This window comes from Lemur catta, chromosome 7 (genome assembly GCF_020740605.2).
Source record: "Lemur catta isolate mLemCat1 chromosome 7, mLemCat1.pri, whole genome shotgun sequence".
NCBI classification, from domain to species: Eukaryota; Metazoa; Chordata; class Mammalia; order Primates; family Lemuridae; genus Lemur; species Lemur catta.
Window position 1 is genome coordinate 103994592 of NC_059134.1, and position 16971 is coordinate 104011562.

A 16971-nucleotide genomic window follows, 5' to 3' on the forward strand; every position below is an offset into this window, starting at 1 on the left:
GCCCCCATCCACGTTCCATCCAGCATGGCCTTTAGGACAGAAATAGAAGCGGGCACTCTTCTTTGAAGCCCTTGGATGCTGGCCGTTGCCTTTCTCTCCACACCTGGCCACCTGCCCTTGGCCACAGCCTGCTGGCCTTGCTCACGGCCCCCACCACGCCCCTTCCCTGCCTCCACGTCCGCCCGGGGCCTGAAGGACTTGCCTGCTCTGCCCTTGGCTGGTCCTTGTCCTGGGCTTTAGCATCGCCCAGGAGGTCCCTTCGGCACCCCCTCCTTCTGCACCCCGAGCTCTGCCCAGGCGTTACTTGTTTGCTTGCTCTTGGCCTCACTGTCGAGCTGTGGGGGGGCAGCAGGGCCGCTCCTGCCGGCTGGCGCTTTGGAGGCCGTCGGCAAGTGTTCGTTGTGGACAGAGGAGTGCATGGTGGGTGCTGCTCTAGGGCTGCCCATGGGGTCTCTCTGTGTCTTGGCTGGCTGGGGACCCAGCGAGCTTGGCTTCTGTGGCTGGGGCTCTTTGGAACCGTGACACCCACCAGTTTTGACAGGTCCCGCATGTGGCCCTTGGTGGGCATCGAGGGTAAAACCAGGAAAGCCAACCAGTGAGGAGAACACACGACTTTGGATTTTTATGACGGTTCTTGATAGTTTTTTTCTCTTAGCTTCCTTTGCGTCCATTGAGCATAGCATAGGAAGGGATGGAGGTCGCATGCCACGGGCCTGGGGTGGGCAGGAGGGCCGGCTCCCGGGAGGCAGGGAGGCCCAGGGCTCGGTGCTCCTGGCGTGCTGAGCAGGTGCGGCAGAGTCTGCGAAGGGAGACAGCTGGAGCCAGCAGGACCGGCATGGAGGGGAAACAAGAGTATGCTACAGATTTGCAAAAGCAGCCTGTTTTGCTGGGCGCAGAAAAGCTGGCTGAGGGGGGCTGTGCTTGGGGGCCAGATAAAGTGGTGCCCGCGCTGCTCAGCCCTGGGGTTGCCCAAGGAAATACGATCTCAGCCACGGCCTCTGAGGAGGAAGCTCCATCCTGTGGATGCCTGTTCTGGAGGGTTCTGCGCATGTGATTTTTGTGATCTTTACGGTGCTGTCTGAAACCTTAAAGATCAGAACAGTAGCCGTATGCTGCCCAGGGCCGAGGCATCTGATGCAGGTCTGGCGTTGCCACCTGAAGACCAGGGGTCCGGGGCTCGGGGTTTCCTCTGTGCTGGCCTCCAGGGGCTTGGTGGCAGGAAGGGGATTTGGCTCTGCTGTGCAAGTTGCTAACCTCGTGTCCTCGGGTGTGGCCTGGGATGCTGGCTGGGAGGTTGGGTTTTGGGGTGATGGCCAGGGAGTTGGGGGCTCCTAAGCAGAGGCAGCAACTGTCTGTAGCGTGCTGGGCAGGCAGGCAGGCGCCAAGTGTGGTGATGGCGTTGGCTCTGTTAATGAAAAGTCGAAACTTAAACCCAGAATGCACAATGCTTCTAGATGAGAGATCCTCCTAGTATCTAGTGACGCGCTCTTCCCCTTCCAGGTCGTCGCTGAAGATGGCAGAGGCTCACCAAGCCGTGGCCTTTCAGTTCACGGTCACTCCGGAAGGGATCGACCTGCAGCTGAGCCATGAAGCCCTTAAGCAAATCTATCTGTCCGGACTTCACTCCTGGAAGAAGAAGTTCATCAGATTCAAGGTTTTCTGACATTTGTTTCAATCTATACAGTATTGACTTTAACATCTAAGAATGGGTCTCTTGATGTTATCATGAGATATAAGTATGTTAGGCTGGTAATTGGCACGTAATTTATAAGGCACCTTTGCATATATTTTGGCCATGGAACTCCTGGAGCAATCCCGTAACTCCTGGAGTGAATCATGCCGGGCAGCGGGCGGGAAACGAGGCTCAGAGGGCCAGTGGCCGGCTCGGCGGAAGGCAGAGCGAAGAAGACTCGAACCATGTCTTCTGCTCTGAGTCAGAATCCTTTACGTCCTGTCGAGAAAGGGTTTTTCCCATGTAATAACTACCTTGCTGATAAAATATTCCAAACATTGAAAACTATCCACATGAATTCAAAATAGTTAACTCCACGTGTTCTCATCCATTTACCTATGGAAATTTATTCTTTTTAAGCACATCTTGTTTTTCATTTACTTTAATTTTAAACATCGCAGAAGGAATAAATGCATGTTTGAAAAAATGAAAAATGTTCATCAAGTCGAAAGTGAAGCCCTCCAACCCCCACCCCAGGTAGCTGCTGTTGAGTTTGTGGATTCCCCAAAGTCCCTTCTCTGAGGGTGGCTGGGAAGAGGGAGACCCAAGTGTAAGAGCAGGTGGCAGCAGGGACAGCAGAGAGGTGGGCCAGTCCCTGGGAGGTGGCTCAGCTGCACAGGTGTCCCTGGGGCTCAGCTGGTGGGGTCCTGGATGCAGGCAAATGACCAAGGGAAGGACGGTCACATCCAGTGCCTCTCCAGCCCGCTGTCCTTGTCATCCGCCACAGTGGGGGAGGACACCACCTACAGGGGAAGCTGAGTGTGACTACGGGACCCTTGCTGAGAGCTGGGCCTTTTGAATCTGGGAAAATAGAAGCGTGGCCATCATATTCAACCCAGTGGAAGTGTTCTTTGATTTTAAAGACCTGGAGAGGAGAGACAGATAGATACAAAAATAGGTGGTAAACAGCATGTGCCGCGCCGATCCCTGGTTTACTAGAACTGGTAAACTTGGTTTACTGATCACGCAGAGAAAGAGGGGTCAGCTGGGCTCCCGGGTGTGGTCGGTTTTGGAAGGAGGGGGGAGGCCACAGTGAATGGGAGACAATGTATCTAGAACCTCCTTCCCTCCCTCTTATTTACTTATCTATTTAATTGTAATTAATTCATGTATTTCAAAGATAATTTTTTACTTTGGAGAATATCTTTCAGGGATTGTGAATTCAGTGGGGCTGCAGATATCCTCCCAAAGAATTCAGAGAAAGCTTGGAGAGCTTCTAAGTCTGTTATCTTGGTCAGATTAGTATCTTACTGGGATGGCTTTGGTAAGAGTTTGTTTTTCAGTTGGGAGTTTTCAAACACAAAAGTGAAGAGAATTGATTAATGATCTCTACCACTCGCCTCCTGTTTCAGCATTTTTGCCAATTTTGTTTCATATAATCCTCCCCCAATGCAGTTCCCTTTTCTTTCTTTTCTTTTCTTTTCTTTTCTTTTTTTTTTTTTGGAGACAGGGACTAGAGTGCAGTGGTTGTCGTCATAGCTCACAGCAACCTCAAACTCCTGGGCTTAAGCAATCCTACTGCCTCAGCCTTCCCAGTAGCTGGGACTACAGGCATGTACCACCATGCCTGGCTAATTTTTCTGTTTTTAGTAGAGATGAGGTCTCCTTGCTCAGTTTGGTCTCGAACTCCTGGCCTCAAGCAGTCCTCTGGTCTTGGCCTCCCAGAGTGCTAGGATTACAGGTGTGAGCCACCGTGCCCGCCCTCTCCCGTGTTTTTGACTGGGGTATTTTACAGCACATTCTCGATGTGGAGCAAGGTCTCCTGTAAGTCCTTCAGGGTTAAGTTGTGTCCTGAGGCAGGAGCAGTGGGGAGGGGCAGTTCGGAGCCGGGCTCTGGGGCATCCTGGATGGTAGCAGGCTGGGGAGAGGGCTTCAGGACCTCATGGTGGCTCCGGGACGTCCTTCACCAGTGGACATGGAGGGTCAGTCCGGGTGGAGCCCAGGAACCTGTATATTAAACTAGTGCCTTGGGTGACTCTAATATCCCGGGGTCACTCTTGGGGAAACTGTTTCAGGAAGGGGTTTGGCTCAGAAGTAGAGGACAAAAGTTGGAATAGCTGTGGGCTGTAACCTCTTGGAAGATCTTCCAGCTTGCGGGAGCGAGAGTTTCCCACAACCTGCAGGCACCTTCCTCTCTCTACGTGATGTCTCAGCGGCCCGTGGCTGGAGCTGTGTGGTGCAGTCACAGCATGGTTTGCGGGGGAGGGCAAGGCTCACAACTCTGCGTGTCTGTGTTTAGAATGGCATCATCACCGGCGTGTACCCAGCAAGTCCCTCCAGTTGGCTCATCGTGGTGGTGGGCGTGATGTCAACGATGTACGCCAAAATCGACCCCTCCTTAGGAATAATTGCAAAAATCAACCGGACCCTTGACACGACGTAAGTAACCCTGTGAAGTCTCCAGTTGTCTGGGAAGTTGCCAATTTTATTGTTGTCTTTTGCTTGTTTTGCTTTTTAGACAGGGCCTTGCTCTGTCGGCCTGCGGTGGCGTGATCATAGCTCACCGCAGCCTCAACCTCTGGGCTTGAGCCATCCTCCTGGCTTGGCCGCCAGAGTTTCACTGCTGCTTTTATGTCTCCTTAAATGTAGGGACTGTTACTGTTCTAGATCCAATCTGAAGCTTTTGCTGCTATTTTCATGTCATCTTTCTTCCTGTTTCCTGGACTGGTGTTAGGGTCCCTCTGGGGGTTTGCGGTCCCCTGTGGTTCCTCTGAAGACAAAGATCAGTGGTGTCCCTGGGACACCCCATGGAGGGTGTCAGGGCCCGAGGGGGTGGCCAACAGTGGCAGTGCACTTAGCTTGGCAGCAGGTTCCTCAAAAGGAATTTCTGCCCAAAGGGCTGATTGCCATTGTGGCCATTCCTTGTGACCTGGAGTCCGTCCATCCCAGGCGTCTGCAACCCCTGGACCGGGGTGCTCGGGGGACCTCAGCCCCCAGCTCCCTGTCACAATGGCTTACAACCCCCAAGGGAACCCCCATCACTCCCTCCTCTTAGAGTTCCAGATGTTTCTAGGAGCTTGAAAGTGGGCTCTCATTCTACCAAGAGATGGCCCAGGGGGCATGGGTGCCTTTTGGAACATTCAGCACATGACTACTGACTGATACTCCTGGAGGTTCTGGGGATGGTCCTCACTTCCACCTAGGATCTGGGGGTCAGACCCCGCACTGCTGTGACCCTGCACTGGGGTATCCCTTGTACCAATGAGGAAGCACTCAGAGATGTGGCCGCCTGCCCAGGTCACAGAATGGGGAAGGGGAAAGCTGGGATTCACCGCCGAGGCCCCCCAGCCCCCACCCCGAACCTAAATGAGACGAAGGCAGACTGGGCACCGCTGCTTTATTGCTGCTTGAGTGTCCAGACGATGAAACGTGGGCAACCACGGTCCCTTTGCATGGCTGCGACCCTTGCACTTGAACACACATTTTTACTTTCTAGTGTGAAAGTGCCACGGTATCTCGGAAGTGGCCCTGCTGTCCCATGCCAGACATTCGATTCGATTTCTGTGTTGTTTGTTTACACTGGTGAATGTTGTGGGCCTGGAGGAGTAGTGACCGCCAAGTCCTGCTCCCGACCCTGGGCTTTGTCTTTCGGGCCAGCAGGTGCCGGTGGAAGGTATGATGTGGGGTCAGGGCTGCGCTAAACAGGGACGTTCTGGATCTTAGAATCGTGCCTTCCTGCTGTTTGCATGTAAGCACTGTCCCCTCGGAAAGGAGGAAGAAAATAAACCGGCAGAAATGTGACATAAATGAGCACTCGCTCACAGCTGACAACTGGATTTCCGATGACTGGAAATCAGGGATCAAGCAGATGTAACTTAATGGTCTGAACATTCTCAGGGCGGCTTGAGTAGCTGCCCTGACGCCTGCACCTGTTTTTGCGAGTGGTCTGCAGAGGAGCCCTCCACACCCTGTTCTTTATGCAGGGAGCCCCTGGACACCCAAGAGTCACTGAGAGGCCAGCCGGGTTGCTCACAGCCCGAGCTGGCACGAGAACACTACACTGGCTCATGCCTTTATAAGCGTCTGCGAGAGACAGAATAAAAGTCCCCACATTTTAGTGGAGGCGTGGGAGGCCTGGGTGCCTGCCAGCTTCCTCGTCCGCTTGGGGACCGGGGAAGCCACGGCAGGGATTCCTGTCACCCCTGTCACTCAGCAAGCAGCTGGCAGACCTGGGTGCTCCCGTGGGGCCTGTCTCCTGTCCTCGGGCCACGGCCGACAGCTGTCCTGGGTGGTGCGGGTGGAGCTCTCCCTACGCACCTTCACTCCACTGCAGGGTCAGCGAAGACTCTCAGTGGACTGTCCGGTGTAGGGTACCTCCTGAGCCTGGCTTATATTTAGAAGTGTTGGCTTTTAAAGCCCTTTATAATCTGGGTCTTTATGAGATTTGTCTCTTTGTCCCTCTTAAACCTATTTTGGTAAACTGGGCCATCCCCGGCCTGAGTCTAGAAAGACCAGGTTCCGGGTTAAGGGCCAGTGTCTGTGTTCTGGGCAGGACCTCTGTGCCCCCAGGCCGCTGCTTTCCAAGTGAAGTCACACGTCCACACGTCGGCATGTGGGGTTTGCTCCTGCACATGCCCAGCTCCTGCAGCCTCGGGAGGAGCACATTCTCTTAAAGAGAGCTTCGCGCTAAATTTTTGTTTCTTGAGACAGACTCTTGCCCTGTCACCCAGGCTGGAGTGCACTGGTGTCATCGTAGCTCACTGCAGCCTCAAACTTCTGGGCTCAAGCGAACCTCCCGCCTCAGCCTTCCAGAGTGCTGGGGTTACAGGTGTGAGCCACCACGCCTGGCCTGTCTCATTTTTAAAGTCCCATCTTTGCCATAAAATAGATGACTTTTCTTCCCAAGTGAAAACAGTTTCTGTATTTAAGCTTACTGTTTCTGTTTTTGTTTTGAGACTACAGGCATGTGCCACCGTGCCCAGCTAATTTTTTTCTCTGTATATTTTTAGCTGTCCAGATAATTTATTTCTGTTTTTAAGAGAGACAGGGGTCTCGTTCTTGCTCAGGCTGGTCTCGAACTCCTGGCCTCTGAGCAATCCACCTGCCTCGGCCTCCCAGAGTGCTAGGATTACAGGCGTGAGCCACTGCGCCCAGCCTTAAGCTTACTGTTTACATGATCATTTTATATGATCTGTTTCTTTATTTGTGGTAAACATTCCTGTCTAGGTCACCAACAAGCTCTTTTGATATAAATACTTGAGGCCACAGTTGTGACAAATAGTTTGAGATTATGAATACTGGCAAAATCCTTGAGTACATCTGATGGGAAAAAAAGTCATAAAGAGCCAAAGCAAATGGTGCAGGATCTGTGCAAGTGCAGCCTCCGCGTCCCCTCTCCGTTTGTCCTGAGACCCTGGAGGAAGTTGTGTGTTTTTGCAGATGGCACCTTTAGCCCGGGTTTGTTTTGAGGCCCGTCAGAGCAGAGGGGGCTGGTGCTTTTTGAGGCAAGAAGGAAACCACCGTGAGTCTTTGGGAGTCGGGTCCCTGCGGGTGTCCCTCTTTGACCCCCTGACTCTGCCTGGGGGCTGCTATCCCTCACCGTGTTGTGCGAGGCTGCTCTGCCCCGCAGCTCGGGGTCTCCTTTCTACGATGACAACGCCTTTGCAACTTGTCCTGGTTTGTCTCCACAGTGGCTACATGTCCAGCCAGACCAAGAACGTTCTCAGCGGCGTCCTGTTCAGCACTGGCCTCTGGGTGGCTCTCATCGCCACCATGCGCTACTCCCTGAAGGTGCTGCTCTCCTACCATGGCTGGATGTTCGCCGAGCACGGCAAAATGAGTCGCGCCACCAGGATCTGGATGGTAATGGCACCCCCATCGGTGTGCGGCCCGCTTGGGTGCCTTTGCAAGAAGGGGCCTCCCAGCGCGTGGTTTGTGACTTGGGTCACGACCTCTCCCTGCTGCAGAGGCTTCAGTCACCGTGACACAGAAGAGTGAGCCAGAGAGTGTTTTCTCGGATGACACTAGAGAGTTCTGCAGCATTTTTATGTTAAGGTCTCCTAGGTTTATAGTTCAGGTCACCCATCAGACAAAGCCCGTCCCTCCAGTTCTGGTAGCTTTTCTGACTGACTCATAATCGGGCAGTAAGCGGTCACCTTAGCTGACCCGTCTGGCCAGACTCTAGTGTTCCCCCAAATCACCATGGCTGGTAGCCCAGGCGTCCCTTATGTAAGGTAAATGGCTTTGCGTTGTGTGGATGTTTGTCCAGATTTCACTATTTAAATGTTTTGGTTTTTTGTGGGTGTTGTTTTGTGATGGGGTCTTGCTCTGTCACCCAGGCTAGAGTGCAGTGGCATCATTGTAGCTCACTGCAGCCTCACACTCCTGGGCTCAAGCGGTCCTCCTGCCTCAGCCTCCGGACTAGCTGGGACTAGGGGCATGCGCCACCATGCCCAGCTAATTTTTCTATAGAGATGGGGTCTCACTGTGTTGCTCAGGCTGGTCTCAGACTCTTGGGTTCAAGTGATTCTCCTGCCTCTGCGTTCCAGAGTGCTAGGATTACAGGTGTGAGCTATCACACCTGGCCCTATCTAAATGTTTTTAGGAGCTCAGGTTTTCTGAAGATAAACCATCTAAGGTGGAAATCATCTCTGGACTTCTGAGGCTTCCGTCTTTGGGGCCCAGGCCCCTGTAAACCACTGCAGGCCCCCAAGTGGGGGTTGTGGCCTTAGGCTTCACTGGTCACTTCAAGCCCAGCCTGGGTCTTGGGGGCTGAGTGCTGTCCGCACATGCTCTGTGAAGAGGCCTGGATGATTTTCATGAGCCTGGCCATCACGAGAACATTTTCTTCTAAACCTTTTGTCTGCTGGGGCGATTCCGTGGGTTCCTCAGTGTATGTGGGAGGAGCATGTCAGCCTTGGTTACCTGTCTGCACCTGACACTGGACCACCGTGCCCTTCTGCTGAGCTGCTGCTCGGTGGCCCCTGCTGTGGCCGGGCTGCTGCCCCGACCTCGAGGGCCTGCTTGTGGGAGAAGCGTCCATGTCACTGCTGTGCCCCACACACCTGGGCTCCACTCTCTCCCAAACCAGTTTCTGCTGTTGTTTGGGTGTAATATTTCTGATTTCTAGAGAAGTAGACTTTAGCACCTAGGAGAGATTCGGGGATGGTTTCCCACGCTTCCCAAAGCAGGTTAAATGACGGTCCCTTGGGTGCCAGTCACGGCTGAGGTCCAGCTGAGTCCCTCTTCAGCACCAAGGACTCACCGCCTCCCCACACTGGCGCCCTAGGAATTCCTTTGTTTTGGTTGCATGAGGCGACCAGCTGTCATACAAGTCTCAGCCACATGGCCTAAAGCAGGGTCCACAGATGTGCTCGCCAGGAGGTGAGATGATGACAGAAGGGACAGGGTTGCTTCCTCTGGGGTTGGCTCAGGGCCAGGCCCTCAGCCCAGACCCTGCTAACTGCTCCTGGAGCACTGAGCCAACCTGACACCACGGCCCCCACGTGCAGAAGCCCAGTCAGGCTGCAACATCACAGGCCCAGGGAAAGCCCTGGCCAGGCATCTCAAAGCCTCTTTCGAACTTGGCTTTTATTTGGTCTGGTTTTTACTGGGGGGTTGGTATTTATTTGCTGGAGCCTGCAAGTGTGGGGGCAGAAAGTGGACCACAGGAATGACGAGTCACCACAGAAAATCTGTCAACAGTTGCAAGTTACACATTTTGAGAATTGTCTTCGGCGCTTTAACATAGTCTCATCTTTGAAAATGTTACTTTTTTCTTTCAGGGCATGGTCAAGATCTTTTCGGGCCGGAAACCCATGCTGTACAGCTTCCAGACCTCGCTGCCTCGCCTGCCTGTCCCAGCCATCAGGGACACCGTGAGCAGGGTGGGTGTGGCTTCGTTCCCACACTCTGCAGTGCCTGGCAACTGTCTTGTCATTAAAGCTTACCTTACATATAACTGCAAGTTAGTTTGCTAAAATTTGGCTATATTGTAGGGTTGTTACAGGAAGTCTTTCTTTTTTTCCCTAGTGTATCACTACATAATAGGTTTTTTTTACCTCCAAGACAGGGTCTTGTTCATTTGCCCTGGGCTAGAGGGCTGTGGCATCATCATAGCTCACTGCAGCCTCAAACTCCTGGGTCCAAGTGATCCTCGTGCCTCAGCTTCCCTAGTAGCTGGGACTACAAATGTGCTCCCCCACACCTGGCTGATTTTTCCATTTTTTGTAGAGACGGGGTGTAACTGTGTTATGCAGGCTGGTCTTGAACTTCTAGCCTCAAGAAATCCTCCCTCCTCGGTCTCCCAAAGTGCTAGGATTATGAGTGTGAGCCACCACACCCAGCCCCTAAAAGAGACACTCTTGAAATTTCATTGTTAACTTTTCTTTTCAACTTTTAGAATTTATTTTGGTGGGTTTGTGGTGATGCAGGATTTGAGGTATTTGTAAAGCCAATAAGTTTAGTTGTTTAGTTATCATTAACCTACAGCAGCATTTTGCATTGGAATTAACTTGTCTAATCACTGGTAAGACCAACTTGGGGAAGGTTTTAAAATCTTCACGGTGTTATGACTTTTCCTAAGGCACAGGTGAGGAACCCGTGGGCTTTGGTCAATGTGTTTTAACTTGGTTGGTGTTTTCCTCTGTACCCCCAGTATCTGGAATCCGTGAGGCCGCTCATGAAGGAAGACGACTTCCAACGGATGACGGTGCTGGCTCACGATTTTGCTGTCAGTCTCGGACCAAAGTTACAGTGGTATTTGAAGCTGAAGTCCTGGTGGGCTACAAATTATGTGAGTCTGCCTACACGCTGTTTTTCTTGATGGAATTTTTCTGTATGAAAAGCTAATTTGGGGGGGGGGCCAGGGATGACAGCTGGAATGACAGTTTAGATGGCCAGGGTCACACCTCAGGACCGAGGAGAAGTTCCAGCGATGGTTTTACCCGCGTGCAGAGGGTGCTCTGAGGACTGACATGCAGCTGCAGTGACAGTTTCCCCTGAGTGCAGGTGGACACTCCGGTAGGAGAATTTGCGCCCCACACTGAGCGTGATGCCATTTTTTGCACGTGGGAGTCCTCTTAGTCTTCCTAGGGAACCCTGTTGTGCGCTGATTCTCCTACGGCAGTGACCTGCTGTCCTGGTGACCTGCTCATGTCCTCCTCTTTGGTCCTCTGGATCCCACGGCCATCCTTTCTGAGCTCGCTGGCCAGGGCAGTGCTGATTGCCTCCTTGTGGTCAAGTTCGGCCCGGTGGGCTCTCATTAGCATCACCACCAGCACAGAGGCTCAGCTGGCGCAGGGCGTGGTGGGAGCCAGCTGAGCTTCCCGTGCTGGGAGGGCACCGGGAGCCGCCTGGCAGGGGAAGCAAGGAGGGAAGTCTAGGTTTGGGGAACAACAGAGAGGGAAGAGAAGTGAAAAGTGACCCAGACAGAACCGACACACGATGCTAGAAGTGGCGGCATGGCTGGGTGGGCAGTGCCTGGAGGGAGCTCTCCGGGGGGTGTCCTGGGCAGGTCGCACAGGTGCGCTGGGTTTGTGAACATGAGCTTGCTGTACACTGAGAATTGCGTGTGCACAGTTCTGTATGTGTATGTGCTTCAACACAGAGTTTTAAAGCAAGTGTCCCTGGGCCCAGAAGGTTGTGCGTGGACAGCAGTCCAGCGGGGCTGAGAGGAGCCAGCTGCCGTCCGCGTGCTGTGTTGACGTGGGTGCCCGGGAACCGAGACAGCACACTCTGACCTCGGGGCAGTTCCGGGGCACTAACCACGGAACTGGGTTGAGACAGGGCCTCCTTCAGGGAGACCGGGGAAGTAGGCAGAGGAGAAGCAGTGTGTGGAGCAGTTTGAGTAGTATCGGTTATGAAAGTGTTAGCAGCCAAACTCTCATCTCTAACTTTTCACTTGGTCTTTGTTTTTCTTTTCACCATCTATGAAGTGAAGGTGTCTACCTTCTGGCGGTCTTCCCCCCACCCACAGACAGGCTCACTCTGCTGCCCGGGCTAGAGTGCCGTGGCGTCAGCCTAGCTCACAGCAACCTCAAACTCCTGGGCTCAAGTGATCCTCCTGCCTCAGCCTCCCGAGTAGCTGGGACTACAAGCATGTGCCACCACACCTGGCTAATTTTTTCTATATAGTTTTATTTGTCCAGCTAATTTCTTTCATTTTTTTAGTAGAGACGGGGTCTCACTCTTGCTCAGGCTGGTCTTGAACTCCTGAGCTCCAACAATCTACCCGCCTCGGCCTCACAGAGTGCTGGGATTACAGGCGTGGGCCACTGCGCCTGGCCCTTCTGGCGGTCTTGACCTGTTTCCCACATGGTGCATTCTGTCTAGTTAGGATGCGTTCCATTTTCTGGAAAGGCCACGTTAGACACTGAGATGTCCTCCTGGGAGCACTAAATGCGCTTCCCAAGGCTCTGGGCTGCTGTGCATTCAGCTCTGCTCCTGCTGAGCTTGTCGGGTTGTCTCCTGTTTGCGCCCGCTAGGTGAGTGACTGGTGGGAGGAGTACGTCTACCTCCGAGGACGAGGGCCGCTGATGGTGAACAGCAACTACTACGCCATGGTGAGTCCTCCGGGCCTGCGTACTGTCTGATGGGTACAGGGGGGCCACATGTCTGTCTTGAAGAAGTGGCGTCTTCACCGGCCTTTGGGCTGCCTGGGAAAGCTCGGGGGGCTTGACTCGTGCTCCTCTCCACCCTGCCTTCCGGGCCAGAGAACCGTGTGAATGCCCTTCTGTCTTTGCGGAGTTCAAGGGCACTGAGCTACTTCAGAGAAGTTTGGATTGCAAAAATATGGTCACGGCACACAGGAATTCCTCGCCATACGTGTACCTGTACTGCTGTGTTCCTGACTCCTAGGTTGGCACTGGAGCCTAGTGTCACGGTAGCCTCTAGGGTTCGCATCTGCAAAACCCCCCCAGAGCTCAGAGACAGTTCACCCCAACACGCAGCACTGCGGCCTTCTGTGTGCTGAGCCACCGAAGGGTCGTGGGTCAAGGGAAATTTCATGTCTTGGTCTTGCTTTGTCTTTTGAAACACTGGGGTTGTTAGAAGACCCCTCCATCCGGGTTCTCGGCCACTGTTCAGTAGCTACCGAATAGCATTCTCCCTCTTGCTGCAACTTTCTGGGCCTCACTTGTATTTTCTCTCTTTTCCTTATTTCTCTTTACCGTCTGCTTTTTCTTTTTGTTTTTCTCCATTTCAATATTTTCCTTTTTCTCTTAACTTTTTTTTTTAATTTCATTCAGCATCTTAACGGGGGTACAAATGTTTGGGTTACATATATTGCCTTTGCCTCACCCAAGTCAGAGCTCCAAGCGTGCCCATCCCCCAGATGGTGAAAACCACACCCATTAGGTATGAATATACCCACCCCCCCTCCTTCCCCCTCCCACCTGCCCAACACCCGATGAACGTTACTACATACATGCACGTAAGTGTTGATCAGTTAATACCAATTTGATGGTGAGTACCGTGGTGCTTGTTTTTCCATTCTTGGGATACTTCACTTTGTAGAATGGGCTCTAGCTCTATCCAGGATGATACAAGAGGTGCTAGTTCACCATTGTTTTTTGTGGCTAAGTAGAACTCATGGTATACATATACCACATTTTATTAATCCACTCATGTATTGATAGGCACTTGGGTTGTTTCCAGATAATTTGCAATTGTGAATTGTGCTGCCATAAACGTTCAAGTGCAGATGTCTTTTTTATAGAATGTCTTTTTTGTAGAATGTCTTTTTTTCCTTTGGGTAGATGCCCAGTAGTGGGATTGCCAGATCAAATGGTAGATCTACTACTTTTAGCTCTTTGAGGTATCTCCATATTACTTTTCGCAGAGGTTGCACTAGTTTGCAGTCCCAACTCTTAACGTTTTTTATCCTATCTGAAACAGTGTCTGGCTGAGAGAAGGATTGTCCGTGTAGCACAGACAGCCTTTTCTTAGCTGCACCCACTTCAGAGTAAGCCACCCACCCAGTGCCCGTCCCTGCTGGTCACTTGTGTGTCCATTTCCTACAAACAGAGGCACTTTCCTATGTAACCACGGACACACTTTGCACATAGACTCTTTCAAAATGTAGTTTAGACCTGTGTCCCTTGGCCTTTTCTTCAAGTTGTAGAAAATGACAACACTCAGAACTGTGTCTCAAAATTCAGAGAAGGGCCAGCACGGTGCTGTGTACATGATTATTATAACCTTTGTTTACTTCTCATTCGGTAATCTTCCTCATTCTCTAATTGCTCCTGACTTTTATTTCTGCTTTCCTTTCTGTGTATTATATGAGGATATTTGGGGCAAAATCTTTAATAGCCCAAGAATACTTGGGGACTTGTGTTCTTATAAAATACTAACAAAGTAAAACTGACAGAGTCAGAACGTTCAACGACAGTTTATTTCGTAGCGCAGCAGATGTAACTGAACACATCTCTGGAAACGTTTGCCGGTGTGGAGACGCGCTCGGATGTATTTAAATCAGCTCATCTTTTCCTAGGAACATTCCCTCCACTGTCACGTTTTTCCTTTTCCAGGATTTGCTGTATGTTCTGCCGACACAGATTCAGGCGGCCAGAGCGGGCAACGCCATCCACGCCATCCTGCTGTACAGACGCCAGCTGGACCGGGAGGAGATCAAACCAGTACGCATCAGACTGCTTTTTAAACAAATTCTGAAACAGCTTCATTGAGGTGTAATTGATCTACTGCAGGTGCTTAAAGAGCACAATTTGCTACCTTCCGACGTATCTCTAGCGATACTCCCGTGAAACCATCATCTCCACTGCCAGGGCAGTGAATACATCCGTCACCCCGAAAGTTCCTTCTGCCCCGTGTGACCTCTCCCTCTTGCCCCTTCCCCCCCCGCCCCTGTCTGCTCTGTCACCCCAGATTAGTTTGCAATTTCCAAAGCTTTATGTAAGTAGAATCATACATTATGCACTTTTTTTTTTTTGGTCTAGTTTCTTCTATCCAATTATTGGATAGATTATTGTGATTATTGTGAGATTAGTTCTCCTGTGTATCCTAAATAGATATATGTCTGTTGTACTTTAGTTCTCTAATTTATCCTTTGAAAAGAAACCCATGGTTTTGAAGGAAAGTAGTACTGCTGGTGAGCTTCTCATGAGAAGTAAGGTATTTCTTCCTTAACTATCCCTTTGGGTTAAGTGTTAGTTATAAGTAATCAGTTTGCATGTGTCATTTGGGATTTAGCTGTGCAGGAAGCTGTAGGCTGGCGTGGTTCAGTTAAGTCCCCCATGTGAACCATCCCAGGGAACAACTAGAAAGGATCTAAGTCAAACCAGGAAGCGTTTGCAGACAGCAAATCCAAAATTTAAATGTGTGCTCTTAAATTGGTCCTTTCTTCCCCCCTGTGGAATTTTAATTTGTTCATTTGAAATATATTTTTGTTACAGATTCGTCTTTTGGGATCCACAATTCCACTTTGCTCTGCTCAGTGGGAACGAATGTTCAACACTTCTCGGATCCCGGGAGAGGAGACAGGTGAGTGAGGCTTCCTCGGGGCTCCCTTTGGAAATGAGCACCTTCCGTCCTCTGCTCGGGGTTAGGGATGTCAGAGGAGTGTCAGAGGGACCAAGCTGATGTGTACTGACCTTTCTGAGATTTTAGGTTGGTGAACGCTCCTTCTGTTGACTTGACTTTGCCTTTATTAGGCCTGGACAGTTGACTTATTTCCAGATTTTAATTTCTTTTTCGCTGAAGGCTGTCTCGTAGTGTATTTTTTCCAGATCTGCTTAAATACTCCTGTTGTCATTATTATTATTATTATTATTATTATTTTAAAAGACTGTCTCTCACTCTGTCACCCTGGCTAAAGTGCAGTGGCACAATTATAGCTCACTGCAGCCCCAAACTCCTGGGCTCAAGCGATCCTCCCACCTCAGCCTCCTGAGTAGCTGGGACTACAGGCACACGCCTCCATGCCTGGCTGATTCTTCTATTTTTAGCAGAGACGGAGTCTCTTGCTCAGGCTGGCCTCGAACTCCTATCCTCAGGTGATCCACCCGAGTTGGCCTCTCAGAGTGCTAGGATTGCAGTATAAGCCACCGCACCTGCCTCATTGCTGCTTTTGGAGCTAAATGTGGAAGGTCTTGAGCTGATGCAGCCATGTGACTGTGTTGCTGCAGCCCAGTCCTTCCACTGCGAGCCCCGGTCAGCAGCTTGCCCTGAGGTGTAGCCGGATGGTCCTCGCCATATCCTTGTGCTAAAGCCAACTGGGGGGCTTTCTTAAGTAGATTGGTCTTTCCTCTGATACTACACTCAGAGGTCCGCCGGAAAGTCACTCCCTATTCTCTGCATTCACAGTGCTGAGTGTTTCTGGCTAAACCTCTTCTCTCTTTCTGTCACATTTTGGTGCCCACTCCCTGCAGCCAGACACACTGTGACTGGATGGATGCGTTGGCAGAAAGCAATCGGGAGACAGTTGGCCAGTGAGGTGGAGAAAAGTGGGGTTGGACCTCTCCGTCCTCTGACAGTGTCTCCCTGGCGGGAGGAGGACCCAGAGCACTGACGGGGCACGCGGTGCCCCCTCAGGCAGGCAGGTCTGGGTGTCGGGGGGCTGGCGTTGCTCTCAGGTGGCATCGTGAGGTAAGGGGTCCTTATGTTCAGACAAGCTTGGGACCTATCAGCAGTGATTCCAGATAGAGTCAATATTTATGGGTTAAAAAATATAAGAAATAAAGGAAGTACAGGATGACACACAATTACTGAGTGTCCTTGGACAGCCATTCTGGGCACGACACCTGTGCCAGTTTCCTGGGACCTGCGTCATAAATGACCCCAAACTTTGTGTCTTCAAACAGCAGAGGTTTCTTTCCTCGCAGTTCTGGAGGCCAGAGTGTGAGATCGAGGCATCACGGCGCTGCGCTTTCTCGAAGGCTCAGGGCAGGGTCCTTCCTGCCTCTTCCAGCTTCTGGGGGCTGCTGGTGTTCCTCTGCCTCCATTTGTCGCGCCGCACTCGCCTGCAAGGACGACGCAACAAACTGGAGTTCTTCCAACAGCAGTTTAATGAGGCATCTAGTCTAGTTACATGGCGAGAGACCCCGAACAGGAAGGACAGTGGGCTTATATACCATTGCAGGTAGTCGTGGCGGGAAGTGATTGGTAGAGGGCCCTGACAAGGCTCCCAGCAATGATTCTATTGGCTATGTGCTCACCCGTAATCAGAGACCGCTCCCAACATCCATTGTCACCTGCTTTCCGAAACCTCGTGTGTCTCTCTTCTTAAAAGGACACCAATCATTGAATTTGGGGCCCACCCCAATCCAGCATGACTCATCTTA

General features: G+C 51.6%; 1 protein-coding gene across 2 annotated transcripts in view; it reads left to right on the plus strand.

The window, feature by feature from the left end:
• CPT1A (carnitine palmitoyltransferase 1A) overlaps positions 1–16971 on the plus strand; it is a 55910-nt gene that overhangs the window by 15272 nt on the left and 23667 nt on the right. For both annotated transcript variants that reach the window (XR_006736528.1, XM_045558253.1), the window contains exons 2-9: positions 1501–1654; positions 3972–4111; positions 7363–7534; positions 9457–9558; positions 10329–10466; positions 12157–12234; positions 14203–14310; positions 15085–15172. Coding sequence is in view for 1 of the 2 variants with exons in the window: in XM_045558253.1 (XP_045414209.1) it covers positions 1514–1654; positions 3972–4111; positions 7363–7534; positions 9457–9558; positions 10329–10466; positions 12157–12234; positions 14203–14310; positions 15085–15172 (967 nt within the window). In the remaining variant the exon portion in view is untranslated. The remainder of the gene's footprint in view (positions 1–1500; positions 1655–3971; positions 4112–7362; positions 7535–9456; positions 9559–10328; positions 10467–12156; positions 12235–14202; positions 14311–15084; positions 15173–16971) is intronic.